Below are 18,148 nucleotides of genomic sequence, written 5' to 3'. Positions count from 1 at the left end.
TGAGATAGGGTTTTGTTTAAAGTAATCGTATTTGTATTAGAACTCTATGTAAATTAGTCTATTTAAGCAGACTTACAGTTTTATTCTAATCAATGGAAAAACACAATGAATCCAATTGATCGCTGTACAAAATACTTTCCTCAATTTTCTACATGGTATCAGTTTAGGTTAGACGATCCTTTACACCCTAGTCAAATGACTACTCAAACATCATTCGAGACCAGTTTCGAAGTCACAGTTAATGTTTCCGAGTCTGGTTCTTCACTACCAAGGCATCTTTTATCTCCACCACAATTTCGACTACCGCTATTAGTAATGGCTTGGGAACATGGGTTGTCGACTTTGAGGGATCCGATCATATGACAGGAGACATTACCCTGCTTCGAAACTTTACAAAGTCATTTTCTCATTCTCATGTCAAGACAGCAAATGGGTCCTTATCACCAGTTGAAGGGAGTGGTTCTGTCTGGATTAACCAAAATCTTTGCTTAAACTCTGTACTTTATGTTCCATCACTTGCTTGCAATCTTTTATCACTTAGTAAATTCACCAATGACATGAAATGTGCAACTAAATTTACTATGAATGGTTGTGAATTTCAGGCACTGGATTCAGGGCGAGTGATTGGCACTGTGAGATTATCTGGTGGCCTCTACATCGTTCAAGGACAAGTACCTCCTGTAAGATAAGCCAACTCAAGTTTCCCTTCTCACTCCAATATTGTTAAATTTGATGTTTCCTCTATTCTTAGCCAGATTACGCTATGCCATTTTAGATTATGTCATCACAATTTTTTCTATTTTGCTAGATTTTTTCCTCAATTATTCATTAAAACAAAACTTGGTTCTCTTACTTGTGATGTATGCCAACCTGCAAAAACATACCAAATACAGTTATCTTCATTCTTCTTACAAACCATCTAAACCCTTTTCAGTTATCTACAGTGACATTTGGGGCTCTTCAAAAATTAAGAATATTAATGGTTGTTGGTGGTTTGTTTCTTTTATAGATGATTATTCCAGAGCTACTTGTTTCAGATTTTTCTCTCATTAAAAAGGTTAAAGTAAGAATTAAATAAAAATATTTAAATATTAAATTTATCATTATGTAAAAGATTAAAAAGATTATAGTATTAATTTGGAGAGGGAATAAAGATGAAAGAGTGTTGAATGTTGAGCCATGCAATTGGGGAGGGAATCTCTGCAGCCCCAAAGAGGTTAATGCTTAGGGTTCCTGAGGGGCAGAATTTCTCCCCTCTATAAAAGGTTAGTTGTTTGACACAACTTTGGCTACTTTATATTTGAAGTCAAATGAATATTATTTTTTAAAAAAGTTTACATTTTAAGTATATACTATTTTATAATTATTTTAGACTATAAAAAATATATAATTTTACTTGGGTTTTAAATTTTAAAGTTAATATTATAAACTAAAATGTTTAGTCTTCATGAACTATGAAATAACATGTTAATTTCACAAGAAAAATCATAAAAAGCTGCCAAAATATTATTTAAAACTATTAAAAAGAAAAAGAGAGAGAGGGGGCAATGAAGCATAATCAGGGATGAATATAGAAAGGACAGGTGGTGCAGTCGTCTTATTAAAAATTTTAAATTTTAATGTATTTTATATATTTTATATATTTTTTATTAAAATTATATTTTTCGCTTTCTCTAAAATTTTATAAGATTGTTCCTCCTAACATAAAATCATGCATTCGTACTAGGGATGGGCATCGGTCGGGTTTTTGGTCCACCTGACCAGATCCGAGAACAAGAAATCCTCCACCCGAGATCTGATCCGACCAAAACAAGATTTCACCCGACCTGATATATAACTTTAAAACCCGACCGATCCGACCCGAAATAATAATAAAAATATTATTTTTATTCAATAAAAATAATGATTTAATTGAAAACAATAGTATATAGAAGGGTATTATTGTAATTATATCTAAATATATAAGATAAAATTATATTTTTTCAGGTCAGATCGGGTATTTTTCTCCATAAATCCGAACCCGACCTAAACCTGAAATTAAAAAAAACAGAAGACAGATCAATGAAAATTTCACTGACTCAAGTTGGGCTAGAGATCTGACTAATAGTAGGTCTACTAGTGGTTATTGTTCTATGGTTTGGGACAATTTAGTCATCTGGAGAAGCAAGAAACAATCGGTTGTTTCCATAAGTAGAGCAAAAGTCAAGTATAGGGCCCTTGCACTTGGGTGGTTGAAAAGGTTGCTGGTTGAATTAGAGTTAAGTCAAGACAATAAGTTTGAGGTACTTTGTGATAGTCAATCTGCAATTAGTATAGCTAAAAATCCAGCTCACCTTTACAGAACTAAGCATGTGGAGATTGATCGATATTTCATCTCAGAAAAAGTTAATAGTGTGGTGGTAAAGCTGAACTTTGTTTCTACTAAAAATCAACTAGCTGATGTCCTTACCAAAGCACTGCCCATAGTTATCTTTATTGAAATCATATTCAAACTAGGAATCTACAATGTATACGCACCAGCTTGAGGGGGAGTGTTGGTTGTTGATGATAAATATTAAAGATTTAAATTATTGTAAATATTATCTGTTAACAGTTTAGGATAAAATCTAACTCTTATCTCTTAAGCAGTTTAAAAAACTCTTGCATCTTATACATTAGATAAGTAGGGTTTTGTTTAAAGTAATAGTATTTGTATTAGAATTCTCCGTAAATTAGTCTATTTAAGCAGACTTACAGTTTTATTCTAATCAATAAAAAAAAACAATAAATCCAATTGATCACTGTACAAAATATTTTTATCAATTTTCTACTGTTATTAAATTTTTTAGGGAACTATGTAATTGTCTAATCTCTTCCCACCAAATTAGTAAAAGTAGAAGGCAAAACTCATTACAAGAATCGACTGTGTAGGTAAATAACACTCGTTTTCACCGGTTGATGCGTTCATAAAACTAAAAGTTTTAGGCAAGTGGATCCTAACCCTTTTAATATTATTAACTACACTTTATTTCCCAACCTTTTTCATTATAACTACTCTTGGTTATAAATAATCAACCAACATATCACCAAAACCACTCAAATCCCCTCTTCCCCTCTGTATGTATACCTATATACACACACACTCTTCTTCTCTTTGATAATTATTCAGATGATTATTTATTCATCAGGTGGCGTGCACCTATTAGCAGTTGAAGCTGCCAGCATGATCTAAACTTCCTTCTCTGTTGAGGGATAGATCGGATCATGTGGTAGTTTCACCTGTTGCTGTGATCACGATATAATTCAACATATTACAACCATATCTTTTGAAATCTACTTCATTCACCACAACTTCTTTTCCAGTGAAAATTTGATCACCTTCAATGGCAGGCCAATATATGCATTTTCCTTTCTTTGTTTCCATTTTAAGTGTAGGTTTTTTCTTTTCTATGTACCTTGGAAATGGTTTGGTGTTGTTGACTATCCTTTTCTGCTTTCATATTTCAAGCCTGAATTTGGTGCAACCACAGCAGCAGGTAACAGGTTCCTGTCCCCATCTTCTATAGGAAATAAATTAGTTTTCACAGTAAAAAATAAAAACAAGAAAAATTCTCAACATTTATTTCTTCTTAAATCGGTTTAATTTTTATTTTTTAAGTTAAATTTGATTTTTAAATTTTAAGTAGGGTGTTCAATCGGTCGTTCAGTTAACAGAATAAACCGAATTTCTAAAATTTCATTAAAGGAATTTTTTTCTTTAACTGTTAACTGAATCGAATTTTTTTCGGAAATAATTAAATGAACTGAACAAAGTTTGGTTAATCGGTCGGTTAACTGAATTAACCAAAATTTATAAATAATATATATTATATATTAAATATTTTATATTTTCAGTTAATTCAATCATATAATTCGTTAAAACCGAAGTTTAAACACTCTATTAGATTAAATATATATATAATATATTAAATTTTTAATAATTTCGGTTAATTCGGTTAACCGACCGATTTTGAATTAAATGAACCGATAATCAAAGTTTAAAAAAATCATTAACCGCTAACCGACCGAACCTAAAATTAATCGAATGATTAACTAAAAGAACTTCAGTTCAATCAATTAAACTGATTTTAACCGAACTTTGAACACCCAGTTAAAAGTGTCAAATATTTTTTAGAAAATGTCAATTAAAAATATTATTTTTAATAATTTTAATATAACATATCACATGTATTTTAATTTAGTGTGTCATTATTTATCTTTTTATGTCTTGTTAATAAATAATTTAAATAATAAAATAATAATTTTAAAAAAATTAACATGAAACACATGTGAATTATTATGTTAGTACCATTAAAAATTAAAAAAAAAATAATTCATATTTATAGTAAAATAGTAATTTTTTAAAATATTAAAAATTAAATTTAATACTTTCTGAAACATTGATAATTAAATTTAATTCATAAAATAAGAATTAAATAAAAATATTTAAATATTAAATTTATCATTATGTAAAAGATTAAAAAGATTATAGTATTAATTTGGAGAGGGAATAAAGACGAAAGAGTGTTGAATGTTGAGCCATGCAATTGGGGAGGGAATCTCTGCAGCCCCAAAGAGGTTAATGTTTAGGGTTCCTGAGGGGCAGAATTTCTCCCCTCTATAAAAGGTTAGTTGTTTGACACAACTTTGGCTACTTTATATTTGAAGTCAATTGAATATTATTTTTTTAAAAAGTTTACATTTTAAGTATATACTATTTTATAATTATTTTAGACTATAAAAAATATATAATTTTACTTGGGTTTTAAATTTTAAAGTTAATAATATAAACTAAAATGTTTAGTCTTCATGAACTATGAAATAACATGTTAATTTCACAAGAAAAATCATAAAAAGCTGCGAAAATAGTATTTAAAACTATTAAAAAGAAAAAGAGAGAGGGGGTAATGAAGCATAATCAGGGATGAATATAGAAAGGACAGGTGCAGTCGTCTTACTAAAAATTTTAAATTTTTATGTATTTTTTATATTTTTTTATTAAAATTATATTTTTCGCTTCCTCTAAAATTTTATAAGGTCGTTCCTCCTAACATAAAATCATGCATCCGTACTAGGGATGGGCATCGGTCGGGTTTTTGGTCCACCTGACCCGATCCGAGAACAATAAATCCTCCACCCGAGATCTGACCCGACCAAAACAAGATTTCACCCGACCTGATATATAACTTTAAAACCCGACCGATCCGACCCGACCCGAAATAATAATAAAAATATTATTTTTATTTAATAAAAAAATGATTTAATTGAAAACAATAATATATAGAAGGGTATTATTGTAATTATTTCTAAATATATAAAGTAAAATTATATTTTTTTCGGGTCAGGTCGGGTATTTTTCTCCATAAATCCGAACCCAACCTAAACCTGAAATTAAAAAAAAATCCCAACCCTTGCCAGTAGTAGTTTTGTTTCTTCTTCTTCTTCTTCTAATCATGATATAAAATAAAGACATAATCACAAAATTTAATCCAATGTTTGCACTCTTCTGTTTGGAAATCTTTCTCTTTTCTAGCTCTAGAGAGTATCAAATAAAGAGTTTGCTGCAGTGGTTGGTATGCGCGTAGACCTATCCCAGGCCCAGGTCTGATTTTTATTATAAATTAAATTTATTAAATTAAATTTATTAAATTAAATTTATAACAATGATTAAATTGATAAAATATATAAAAAAAATAAAAAATAAATATATAATTATATTAATTTTTTTAACAATCACTTCTTTCAAAAAAATATATCAACACCACTTAAAAAGAGTATTATGCATGATTTCTTAAAATTTTAAAATTGTACTCTAATTTTTTTAATCCCTTCTCTGCTGTAGGATTTTTAAAAAAAAATAATCTCTTATTACTGTAGAAATTTTAGTTGCACATGGCCCAAAGTAATACGAATATATATATATATATAGAGAGAGAGAAAGAATCGTTTAAATTAGGACTAGATAATATTAAAACATTATAAATAATTACATTAAAATTTAAGTAATTTTTTTTTGGAATTGACACAACTCAAATTTGAAATGAAACTTTTAAAAATAGTTTGAATGATAAAATAGTATTAATAAACTCAACTAACTCAATCTTTTTCATTATGGTCGATCAAATATTCACCCCTATTATAACTTTGTATAATTTATACAACCAAACATATAATATATGGCATGCATCTCTAGGGATTAAAACATGTAATTTCATTCTAGTCGCAGGGTTAATATGTAATTCTAAATTTGCAAAAAAAAAAAAATACAAGTTAGAAACACATAACTCATATATAGAGTATCACAATGTTAATTGTTTGAGTCTTTTTGATTTAAAGATTTATGAGATAAATGAAGTATACGTGAAAATGATAAGTTAACAACATGTATTGATCATTAATCAATTAACGATTTTCATCTAACGTAAGTTATTTTAACTAAAAATTAAATCGTTGAAGCTAAAATGTTTCAAATAAAAGAATATGGGCTAAAATGACTATTCATGCAAATGTTGGGGGATTGATTTTGGCATTATGCCCATCTAAAATTGCAATATTCCCATGCTTGAACTATTTATTGTATATTCATTCTTCATCAATGCTTACAGTTATTAGCAGTACATGGCACAAGGTGCAGCTATAGGGGAAGAAGAAGAATCTCCATTCCCCCAACAAAGTTAACAATAATTTGAATAGAGTTAGAGGTTTTGTCAAAAGGCCATCATCATCCTTGCAAACTCCTCATAGCTCACTACTCCATCACCATCGGCCTCTCTGATCATCTGCTTTGCTTCTTCCACTGTTAATCTCTCTCCCAAATTCATCATCACTTGTCTCAACTGCAACCCACAAATGTGATTTTATCATACATTAATTTCCTCAAAAAATGTTGGAATAAGTTAGTGGGAACGTTGTTTTTCTTCTTCTTCTTCTTCTTCTTCTTTTTACCTCGTTTACTGATATAAATCCATCTTGATCTCTGTCGAATACTTTGAAAGCTTCTTGTAGTTCATCGATCACATTTTCCTGTGAGATTTATGTAAATGCATCATTCTCCACTTTATAAGATCAGAAAAAATGCATTACACTTGCAAATAAAATGGTTGAATTACCTTCATTTTTCTAGCCGTAATGTTTAAGAAATCATGGAAATCGATGGTCTCATTTCCTTGAACTTCTTCTTTTGTAGGGTTTACGTCTAATGCCTGGATCACTGTTGCCAATTCTCCCATGGTTATGAAGCCTGCATTATATCAAGAAGAAGGGTAAATGGTAAACATAATATCTTTACTGATTATCGAGGAAGGAAAGGATGATACATACCATCTGAATCTTTATCAATCAATTTAAAAGCTTCACGAAACTCGGAGATTTGATCTTCTGTCAATGTATCTGCCATGCTGAATTTGGTAGGCAAAAACTGATGAAAACTGGTTGAAATATGAACGGAAGAAGGGAATAATATGCAAGTCCATATGTCGGATCGCATATAAATAGGGAGTTGGTGAAGGAATTGGAAATAGTCAAACGCGCTTGAGTTTTGAATTCCATTCAAAGCACTACATTTTCTAGAGAATTTTTGGGGTAAATTCTAAATTTCTCTACTCAACTTTCTTTTTATTATTCTTTTAGTCACTAAAGTTTAATTTTTTTAATTTACTCATTGAAGTTTTGATTTGCTCCTATTTTAGCCACTCCGCCGTTAAATGCTTAGCGGCTTTATGACTGTATATTTTTTAAAAGAAGAAATTCCCCCAAATTTTCTTCATTTTTGTTGAGAAAATTCTAGATTCATATTCCGTTTGATTTTTCGACGATAAAGCATCTTCTTTCAAATCATAATAGTGGGAAGGTGGAGGAGGAATCAAGTTGTATGTCTTGATTCCGCATTTATTGAATGTTGGATAGTATATATCATATTGGTTTAAGGTTTTATGAATTTTGGATTTGAGGTTGAGTTTCTTAAGTTTTTAAAAGTGATTTTGAAAAAATATACATAAATTGATAGAGTGGTAGAAGACGATGAAGAGAGCTCGTTTGTATATTAAGTGGTCGTAGAAGACGTCGAATAATAGTAATTGTTACGCGTAAATTGAAAATTTACAATGACCTAAATTGTTATTAGACAAAAAAATTTGAGAACACGAGGTTATCATTCTTTAGTTCGGTTATGACTTGATTAAATATTTAATAAATTTTTATATTTTTAATTTAAATATTTATTTTTACATGAACCAAAATACTACTAAACCAAAATTATATTGAATATACAAATTTTAACAGGGGCCGGGGGCCCTTTGGGCTCTCACTAAGCTCTGCCCTTGTGACACCCTTCAATTTATCATTTAATACCCAGTGACCAAAATAGGAGCAAATCAAAAGTTTAATGAGTAAATTAAAAATATTTAAACTTTAATGATCAAAATAAGAGGTACAAAAATTTTAAGTGAAGGAATTTATAATTAACCCTAAGTTTTATTATATGAATTTTGTTGACTCTTTTCATTTACTTTTTCTAAATTAATTTCAAAAGCGAGAGAAAGGGATTCAACTAATTCTGGTCAAAGAAACATGAAGTGTTTTTTTCTTAGCATATGAAGCAGAATTCACACGGATGCAAATCCCTTTGTTGTTGTTGTCCTTCCTTTGCAAGAATAATTGCTAAAATTGGTGGGAATGTCTCAGGAAATGCGGGTTAATATACGGCTAATATACAGCATTACCAGATACATTAAAATGTATTTAATAAATTCGGTTTAGCGGTATCTATTATGTTGACAACTAATAATGTTTTAGGTAGAAAATATGAAAAACTATTAAAAAATTTGGTAACCGGTAAACTTTGGTTATCGGTAAGTATCTATCCTTTTTATAAAAGTGTCCATACTTTTAACATATCAAGTAAATTTTACCGGTTTTGTCATAATGAATCTGGTTTTGTCATATTTTTACCTGTTATATTGTAAATTATCTATCCTTTTTATAAAAGTGTCCATACTTATTTCACTGTGAAAATATATTTATTATTATCTTTAGTTAATATTGTTAAATTTAAAATCTAAATAATATTTTATAAAATATCAAAACAATCAAATAATTTTTTGTGTAAATGAAATTATTAAATTAATATTGTAGGTGGAAAACATGAAACACTATTAAATAAATTGAAACATAAATTACATAACTTTCAAAAAAGTATATATCATTTTTATAAAAGTGTCCATACTTATTTCACTGTTGAAAACATATTTATTATTATATTTGGTTAATATTGTTAAATTTAAATTCTAAATAATATTTTATAAAATATCAAAACAATCAAATAAAATTTTGTGTAAATTAAATTATTAAATTAATATTGTAGGTGGAAAACATGAAACACTATTAAATAAATTGAAACATAAATTACATAACTTTAAAAGCAGTTTTAAATCCTAAAAAGTGTCGATACTTTTAAAAAATATATCGATCCAAAATGATATACCAGATAAAAATATGATAAAACCGGTAACAAAATGATAAAACCGGTAAATTTAAAAGTGTCGATACGTTATATAAGGATCGACACTTTGTGAATTTAAAAGAGAAGCAGCTATAGCGCCTATAATGTGTCGATACTTTAAAAAAAATATATCGATCCACAACGATATAACAGGTAAAAATATGATAAAACCGGTATCAAAATGATAAAACCGGTAAAATGATACCGGATATATTGAAAGTATCGATACTTTCGTAAGTACGTGTAATAAATTATCGACACTTTCAAAGAAATAGGTAATTATCCTTTTGAAAGTATCGACACCTGACATAAAAGTATCGACACTTTTGTATTTGTATCGATTAAATATAAATAACATATCCGATGAAAATATAAAGGCCATAGCTAAATATCCTCTGAAAAAAGATAGAACGGACGAGTTTTTGAAATCGAAGAGTAATTGTTGCTGCATTTCAGAAGGCGTTTCTAAAGCGAAGTTTGTTTGTTTGTTGATGCAGTCGAATCGAAAAGTATGTTGTCGAAACCCTAATTTTTTATTATTACAGTAATTGCGATAGGGTTTTTAATGTGTTTTTTGGGGTTTTGGAGTAAGGAAGCATTTGAGACCGATTGCAGGTAGAAATAGATATTCAAGGAAAAATATAAATGTCGATACTTTTATTAAATATTATAGGTAGAAAATGATATTATAGGTTGTATAAATGTGCCGACACATTTTGGTGTGGCCATTCAAATTCTTTTGAAGAAAACCGTTTTACCACAAGAGTAGTTATCTATATTTGTATATTGAATAAAGTGTATGTAACGAAATAATTTGATTTGCGTAAACTGATATATGAAGGAAAAATGGAGTCAATGGGTTGGAAAATTGTTGGTGGAGCAGATGACTTTGAAATTGAGGCCGAGACTCGAAAGCAACCAAAGGGTGGATATATGTACTGCTAGTAAGTATCAATGTCATTTTGTTATTATTGTTGAAATGGTAATTGGATTAAAGTATCGATAAACTTTAAATTGATTACAAATTTTAAATGTTAACAGTATGGCCGAATGCAAAAGGATGAAGGGAGATGGCACACAGAGCGGTTCGATATGTAAAATGAAATTGACATTGAGTAGTATTAGTATTTAGTGTTAATGTATTGATTAAGAAACGTTTATGTTTAATATTAGGTGAAAAAAGATGTGAGGTCCAAATGGAATTCAATGAGTGATGCTGAAAAGGAACCTTACATCACACAGTCAAGGAATGATAGTAAAGAGTACAAAGAACGGAGGAAAGCACATGAAAATAAGGTATTCATTAAACTTGTAAATACGTTGATACAAAATATATAAGAACTATAACATTATATATTGTTAAAAAATGTAGGAAGTGTCGACAAGATACAGCATTAAAAGTGTGAATTTATTAATTAAACACCTTAAGGAGAAGGATCAGTTGAATGTGCTGGGAGAAATAGGTTTTGGATCGTTGATCGGAGTAAGGGATCGACCTATTCGGAGGGAATTGTGTCGATCCTTGATGGCACAATTTGACGTCAGTCAATGTATGGCTAAGTATGGTGATTATTCATTCCCTCTGGGGGTATCGACTGCTGCAGCCGTATTGGGGGTACAAAACAAAGGCAAAAGTGTTATAGAAGTCTGTAGGAGTAAGAACTGGAAAGCACTTGCCTCCAAATATGGTTTGAATCATAAGGTGACATATGCTGAAGTTGAAGAGGATATCAAAAGTGGATCTTACTGGGGGGATGAGCTGAAGGCCCGAGTTCTATTGTACCTTGTCGGGATATTTCTTTGTCCAACGGGTGATACGTCAACGAACAAGGAATATATGAAGCTCATTTGCGATGAAGGCTTGAAGGGTGAATTCAATTGGGCTGAATATATCCATTCGAGATTGATTGAATCAATAATCACCTTTAAAAAGGGCAGCCAGAGATACCTCAAAGGGTGCATAACAATCTTAGAGGTAAATGAGTTGAATCACTTTTTTGTGTTTTTATATAAAATATAAATTTTATTATAAATGCAGGTTGCACTGTTCGATTTTTGGTCGGGCTGTGAGGCAGTGCCGGCTTATGAAAGAACTGGAGTGGCACGCATCCGTGCATGGGGGAAGGAAGAGGTGGTTAGAGTGATGGTGAAGTTGAAGTTGGATAGAGGGAAGAAGCAAGAAATGGTAATAAATGTAATTAAATAATATTAAGAATATAATCAATGTCTTAATATTGTAATTTAATTTTGAAGGTTATTGGCAAGGATGTAGAGGAGGCAGTGGAGGCAGAGGAGAAGAAATGAGGGATGGTTGTATTGGGGGATGACGGTGAGTGGGACGACGGTGAAGCAAAACAGAGTAACTTCGACATTTTGATGTCTGAATTGGCTGATATCAAAAAAATCCAATTTGAAATCATGCAAAGACAATCAAGAGTCGAAGAGAAACTTGATCAAGTCGTAGAGAAACTCGAGAGAGTCGAAGATACACTCGAGAGGCATAAGGGGGTAGTGGAAGGAAAAATAGATGGAGTGGTGAAAGAAGTAGAGGTGTTGAGGGTGAAGTGGTGAAAGAAGTTGGGGTGTTAAGGGGTGATATTAAGATGGTGACTGGAGAAAAATTTGAGGGAGTGGTGAAGGAGGTTGTGGATTTGAGGAGTGAACTTACGGGGGTGAAGGGGGTGGTTGATAAATACTCGGATGAAGGAGCTCAATTGAAGGGTGAAATAAAAGAGATGAAGAGCTATGTAGAAAAAAGTACGATGAACTGAAAAATATGAAGAAGAAAAGAGGGAGGAGAAGAAGAAGAGATGGAAGAAATGAGGAGGAAGGAAGTCGATGTCATTTATACACCGGAGAATGTTATAGCAGCAGTTTTGGATTCGGAATGTCCTGCACCCCAGAAGAAGAAGCAGAAGGTAAGTTTAATAAAAGAATACTTAATTTGATTTTTATTATGTTGTTGTGACAAAAATTTGTATGCAAAATTGTAGGTTGAAAAAGCGGATATTCCAAGCGGAATTGATGACATCGAAGCTGCAATTTGTGATTATTATGGAATAGCGAGTTAGAATCGGGGTAAGTGAAAATATTGTTTTGTGAGTGATATTTAAATATTTCATGACAACATATTAATCCTAATGATTCATACAGATATTCTGTAATCTCAATGGGAAATCAATTCGCTACTGTATACGACGTTGCAATGTTGAAGCCTACGGAATGGGTTGGCGGTGTGGTAAGTAGAAAGTAGAAAATGTTAAAACTTATTGAATATGTTCTGATTGTGTAATTAATTTTGTTAGGTTATCGATTTGCTCGCCTGGACCATATGCTACGATTCTCAAAAGTCACTCCGGAGGATTGGCTACCTTCCATACCTCTTAGTGGTGAGTTAAATTAATAAATATTGAAAAGTAGTGTTATAGACGGTAAATTAATAATGTTTGTTGCGTAATTACAGCAACAGGCGTTGGAAGCCAACAACAAAGAAAGTGTTGAGAGTATTTCTACCTTCTGGGGTGTCATATTGGATAACTATGTGAAATTCACCGACTGTGAGAAGGTAAGACACCATACCAATTGCAAATGATGTTTTCGGATATAGAATGTTGAATTTTGTCAAATTGGGTGTGAAATTTGTTGCAGATCATGATCACAATAAACTACCATAATTCACATTGGTATCTGTTGGTGTTGGATATGGTAGATCATGTTGTAACAATATATGATAGTATGTTTACAACTGAAGCAGCTAAACAGAGAGTGAAGGATGCTAAGAGATTGGTATGTATGTTAGTTGTTATGAAAGGACGTTATGTAAATTATAATGCATAATTTTTTTGGTGCATAACTTCTTCTATTTTAATGCAGATTAAAATATTAGATTCTTATAATAAGAAACACATTTGGGTTGAGTCCTGTGGATCTCTAGGAAAGTATCCCTTGAAAAATTTCAAATTTGTGGAGCATAAGAAGAATAAGCAATTGAATGGGTATGAGATGTTATCACAAATAGAAAGCTTAATTTATGCAGTATTCATCATAATTGACATGTGTGGTTTTCAAATTTTGTAACAGATATGATTGCGGCATGTATGTGATGATGTGGATGGAATCGATCGGTTCTACAGGGGCAACTAGTGATTTTGTAAGTGGATAGAAAAAATCGTTTGTGGTAAAATTGTTAAAAGTCGTAGATTGAATGCTGTAGTTGACAATACTTAACGTTCTGACAATTTGAATATAGGTTGTTGGAGACTGGGATCGATCGCGAGTATTAAACGATCTCGTAAGCCACAATCAAAATGAACGAAGACAGGAGATAACAAAAGTTGCAATATTACATAAAAATAACAAAAGGATGCAATGATGTAAATGTAGGGTTAATTTTGTATAAGATTTATAATTTTGTATACGATTTATATTTTTGTATGTGAATATAATTATGAATGAGATGAGAAAAGTTAGCAGTATGTTGTTGTACATGTTTCTTATACACATTAAGGGTCATGTTGATACTTGGAAGTAAAAGGCAAATTTACAATATGGCCAACAGGGTGCACCCATAAAGTATCGATCCATATATAAAAAGTGTCGATCCCAAAATCATCGAACCCAAAAGTATAATGTAATATGTAATTTTTCAATCTAACCGGTACAATTATACCGGTTTTATGAGAGAATATGTCTAAATAATGTGTCGACACTAATATAGTTTGTGTCGATATTTTTTTTCCAGAATGAATGGCCAACAGGGTGCACCCATAAAGTGTCGATCCATATATAAAAAGTGTCGATCCCAAAATCATCGAACCCAAAAGTATAATGTAATATGTAATTTTTCAATCTAACCGATACAATTATACCGGTTTTATGAGAGAATATGTATAAATAATGTGTCGACACTAATATAGTTTGTGTCGATATTTTTTTCCAGAATGAATGGAAAACATGGTGCACCCATAAAGTGTCGATCCATATATAAAAAGTGTCGATCCCAAAATCATCGAACCCAAAAGTATAATGTAATATGTAATTTTTCAATCTAACCGGTACAATTATACCGGTTTTATGAGAGAATATGTATAAATAATGTGTCGACACTAATATAGTTGTGTCGATATTTTTTTCCAGAATGAATGGAAAACAGGGTGCACCCATAAAGTGTCGATCCATATATAAAAAGTGTCGATCCCAAAATCATCGAACCCAAAAGTATAATGTAATATGTAATTTTTCAATCTAACCGGTACAATTATACCGGTTTTATGAGAGAATATGTATAAATAATGTGTCGACACTAATATAGTTTGTGTCGATATTTTTTCCAGAATGAATGGAAAACAGGGTGCACCCATAAAGTGTCGATCCATATATAAAAAGTGTCGATCCCAAAATCATCGAACCCAAAAGTATAATGTAATATGTAATTTTTCAATCTAACCGGTACAATTATACCGGTTTTATGCGAGAATATGTATAAATAATGTGTCGACACTAATATAGTTTGTGTCGATATTTTTTTCCAGAATGAATGGAAAACAGGGTGCACCCATAAAGTGTCGATCCATATATAAAAAGTGTCGATCCCAAAATCATCGAACCCAAAAGTATAATGTAATATGTAATTTTTCAATCTAACCGGTACAATTATACCGGTTTTATGAGAGAATATGTATAAATAATGTGTCGACACTAATATAGTTGGTCGATATTTTTTCCAGAATGAATGGAAAACAGGGTGCACCCATAAAGTGTCGATCCATATATAAAAAGTGTCGATCCCAAAATCATCGAACCCAAAAGTATAATGTAATATGTAATTTTTCAATCTAACCGGTACAATTATACCGGTTTTATGAGAGAATATGTATAAATAATGTGTCGACACTAATATAGTTTGTGTCGATATTTTATTCCAGAATGAATGGAAAACAGGGTGCACCCATAAAGTGTCGATCCATATATAAAAAGTGTCGATCCCAAAATCATCGAACCCAAAAGTATAATGTAATATGTAATTTTCAATCTAACCGGTACAATTATACCGGTTTTATGAGAGAATATGTATAAATAATGTGTCGACACTAATATAGTTTGTGTCGATACTAATTTAAATATCAAGTGTTTTCCACCGTTTACGATATATAGTACTCTTAATCGAGAAACCCTAAACATAAAGACAAGCAGGCAGATCTTCCTCTTTCTTCTACCGTTATCATAAGTGACGATCAGATATTCAGGTAAATTTATCGATATTTTATGGGTTTGATTGATTTCTATATTGGAGTTTTTATCCTGAATGTGTTTGTGTTCCATTGTAATAGGGGTAGCATCCAACCAAAATGGCTCCAAAACGTCAGCGTCAGAAGCGAGGTCTTTCTCAAAGCTCTTCTCAACCCAGTCTTCTCAACCACCTCCTTCTGTAACAAACGATTCTTCTGAGGAAATCAGGTCCTTCGAAACTCTGAACTTTAGATCCGACATGGAGAAACAAAGATGGCAGACGAGTTTTAAAGTAAGGAAGATTCGTCCCGAACGTGTCATTGACCTGGGTTTCTTGTTTGATGATAAATATGCATTTAGTTTTAAATCCACATTTACATCTTGGGGTTGGCTTGAATTCCTTGGTGTAGAACCAAGATATTATCCTAACCTAGTTAGAGTCTTCTACAACAATGCTTCCTTACAGCACGAGCCTAATAAGACTAATATAATAGGAATTAATACACATGTCATGGGGAAGGATATGTATATATCTCCAGAAACTATTGCGGAGGGTTTAGGTGTAGCGAATACAGGGGATTCAGATGAAAATGGTGTAGATTGGTCTACAATTAAACGGGTTACTAGAAATAGCCCAATTCACCTCGATGTAGAGTCGAGAGTGTTTCACAAAATGCTCACATGGTATATCCGGCCTAGTGGGGGAAAACATTCAACGCTTCGAGACAGCGATTATTGGTGGATAGCAAAGTATAAATCCAAAACGGCTCCAAACATTGCAAAACTCATATTTAATACAATTGTATATGGTCACAAAGGGAGCAACAATTTCAACTACACTACCATATGGATGTGTCATCACCCATCTGTTGAAGAAGAAGGAAGTTGATTTTTCGCATGACGCCCCTGTTCGATTAACCCGCAAGATTGACATGGTATTTATTAAAAAAGCGGGATATGATTTTGTTGAAAAACTCGATTGGAAGCGTGTCAAGGAGGTCGGATTAGATCAAGAGAGGGAGGAAATGGACCCCGTTGGCCATGAAGAAGAGCAACCAAGTGGAGACACAATGATGGAAGAAGCTCCAGTTGCAGAGGATGTCACAATTAAGACCGTGATGGAATACATGGTCAATTTTCGGGAGCATATTGATTCCCTTGTGAGTGGAATGCGATCCGATATTTCATCATTGCAACGTGAAGTCTCCATGTTGCGTAACGAATTACGTCAACGACATCAAACGAGTTAGGTAATTCATTATCTATGTTTCTTAACATTTACACGTTCTGAACTTTATTTTATTTTCTTTTAACAGATGTGGACAACCAAGCGGTCGCAGAAGATGAAGCTGACGATGAAGATGACGATGATGATGACGATGATGATGATGATGATGAAGATGATGATCCAAACAAGTATATCGTGTCTGCAACGCCGCCTTCAAGAAAACTTTTAATTTTTGATCTCAATGGTGTCCTTGCCTACATCCCAAGACTGCCGGCAGGTTTTAATTCTATTCTTTTGTATCCATTATTTTAACATATAAGCGTAGAACTTTAATCTCATTTTCTTCATGTTGTAGATGTTGTCCTCAGAAGAGGATTATTTGAATTTATGCAATTTTGTGTCGACAATTTTGTTGTTGCCCTTTGGTCTTCAAAGATGAGGTTAGAACATGTTTGAGGCAATTGAATTACTGTAGTCAAAATCGTTAATATACATTTGAATGTTAACATTCAAACTTGATTACAATCTCAGGCATAACGTCGACCGTGTACTTGAGAAACTACCTGTATTTTCCGAGCATTTCTATTCGTGTGGGTAAGATGAATGTCATTACAGTTTGCTGACTTTTCGTTGTCTATGATTCCTACATATTTATGTTCGACTGTTTGTGAACAGGATCAAAAAAAATGCAAACATACGATTCTGTTACCTACTGTAAAGATCTCAATGATGTTTGGAACGCGTGTCCAGATTTTAACGAGCTAAATACACTTTTGGTCGATGATTCAGCAGAAAAAATGATTTATAATCCGGTAAGTTGCATTTATGCAATATGTTTTTCCAGTTGAACAGGTGTTCAGACATTGATTATTTTAACAACTTATGTGTTTATATAGAAATACAATTACATATGTCCACATACCTTTGACGCTGCTTCCATTCGAACGACAAAGCTCTAGGTATGACACAAATTTATTCATGCTTATGCGAATTTAATTTATTGTTAGTAAAATTGCACCTCATTAGTTTGATAATTGAAATTATTTATGTATGTCCTCAGAAAAGGCGGAAACATACGAGAGTATTGGAAAATTTGTTGAAGGCCTCTAATGTTCCGGACTTCGTTAGAAACAACCCTTTTCATCGGATTAATTTTGTTTGTCGGTACATTATTT

General features: G+C 31.8%; 1 protein-coding gene across 1 annotated transcript; it reads right to left on the bottom strand.

The window, feature by feature from the left end:
• Positions 1-6,686: 6,686 nt before the first annotated feature.
• LOC120143698 (calmodulin-like) lies at positions 6,687-7,447 on the bottom strand. The gene is made up of 4 exons (XM_039157952.1): positions 7,339-7,447; positions 7,128-7,258; positions 6,964-7,041; positions 6,687-6,854 (listed from the first exon to the last, which is right to left on the bottom strand). The coding sequence occupies exons 1-4, from the start codon at positions 7,412-7,414 to the stop codon at positions 6,726-6,728; spliced, it is 414 nt and encodes a 137-aa protein (XP_039013883.1). The 5' UTR covers positions 7,415-7,447; the 3' UTR covers positions 6,687-6,725.
• Between the last annotated feature and the right edge of the window lie 10,701 nt (positions 7,448-18,148).

Source organism: Hibiscus syriacus, unplaced genomic scaffold, assembly GCF_006381635.1.
Source record: "Hibiscus syriacus cultivar Baekdansim isolate YM2019G1 unplaced genomic scaffold, ASM638163v2 tig00110860_pilon, whole genome shotgun sequence".
Lineage (NCBI taxonomy): Eukaryota > Viridiplantae > Streptophyta > Magnoliopsida > Malvales > Malvaceae > Hibiscus > Hibiscus syriacus.
Note: the sequence above shows the minus strand (reverse complement) of the source record. Positions and strands in the feature narration are given on the sequence as shown.

Excerpts from the sequence above, each read along its gene's own strand:
- LOC120143698 (XM_039157952.1), bottom strand. The coding sequence starts at position 7,414 with ATGGCAGATACATTGACAGAAGATCAAATCTCCGAGTTTCGTGAAGCT. Across the intron at positions 7,042-7,127 it reads TTACGGCTAGAAAAATGAAG|GAAAATGTGATCGATGAACT; the intron begins GTAATTCAACCA and ends TAAATCTCACAG. Across the intron at positions 6,855-6,963 it reads GATTTATATCAGTAAACGAG|TTGAGACAAGTGATGATGAA; the intron begins GTAAAAAGAAGA and ends TGTGGGTTGCAG.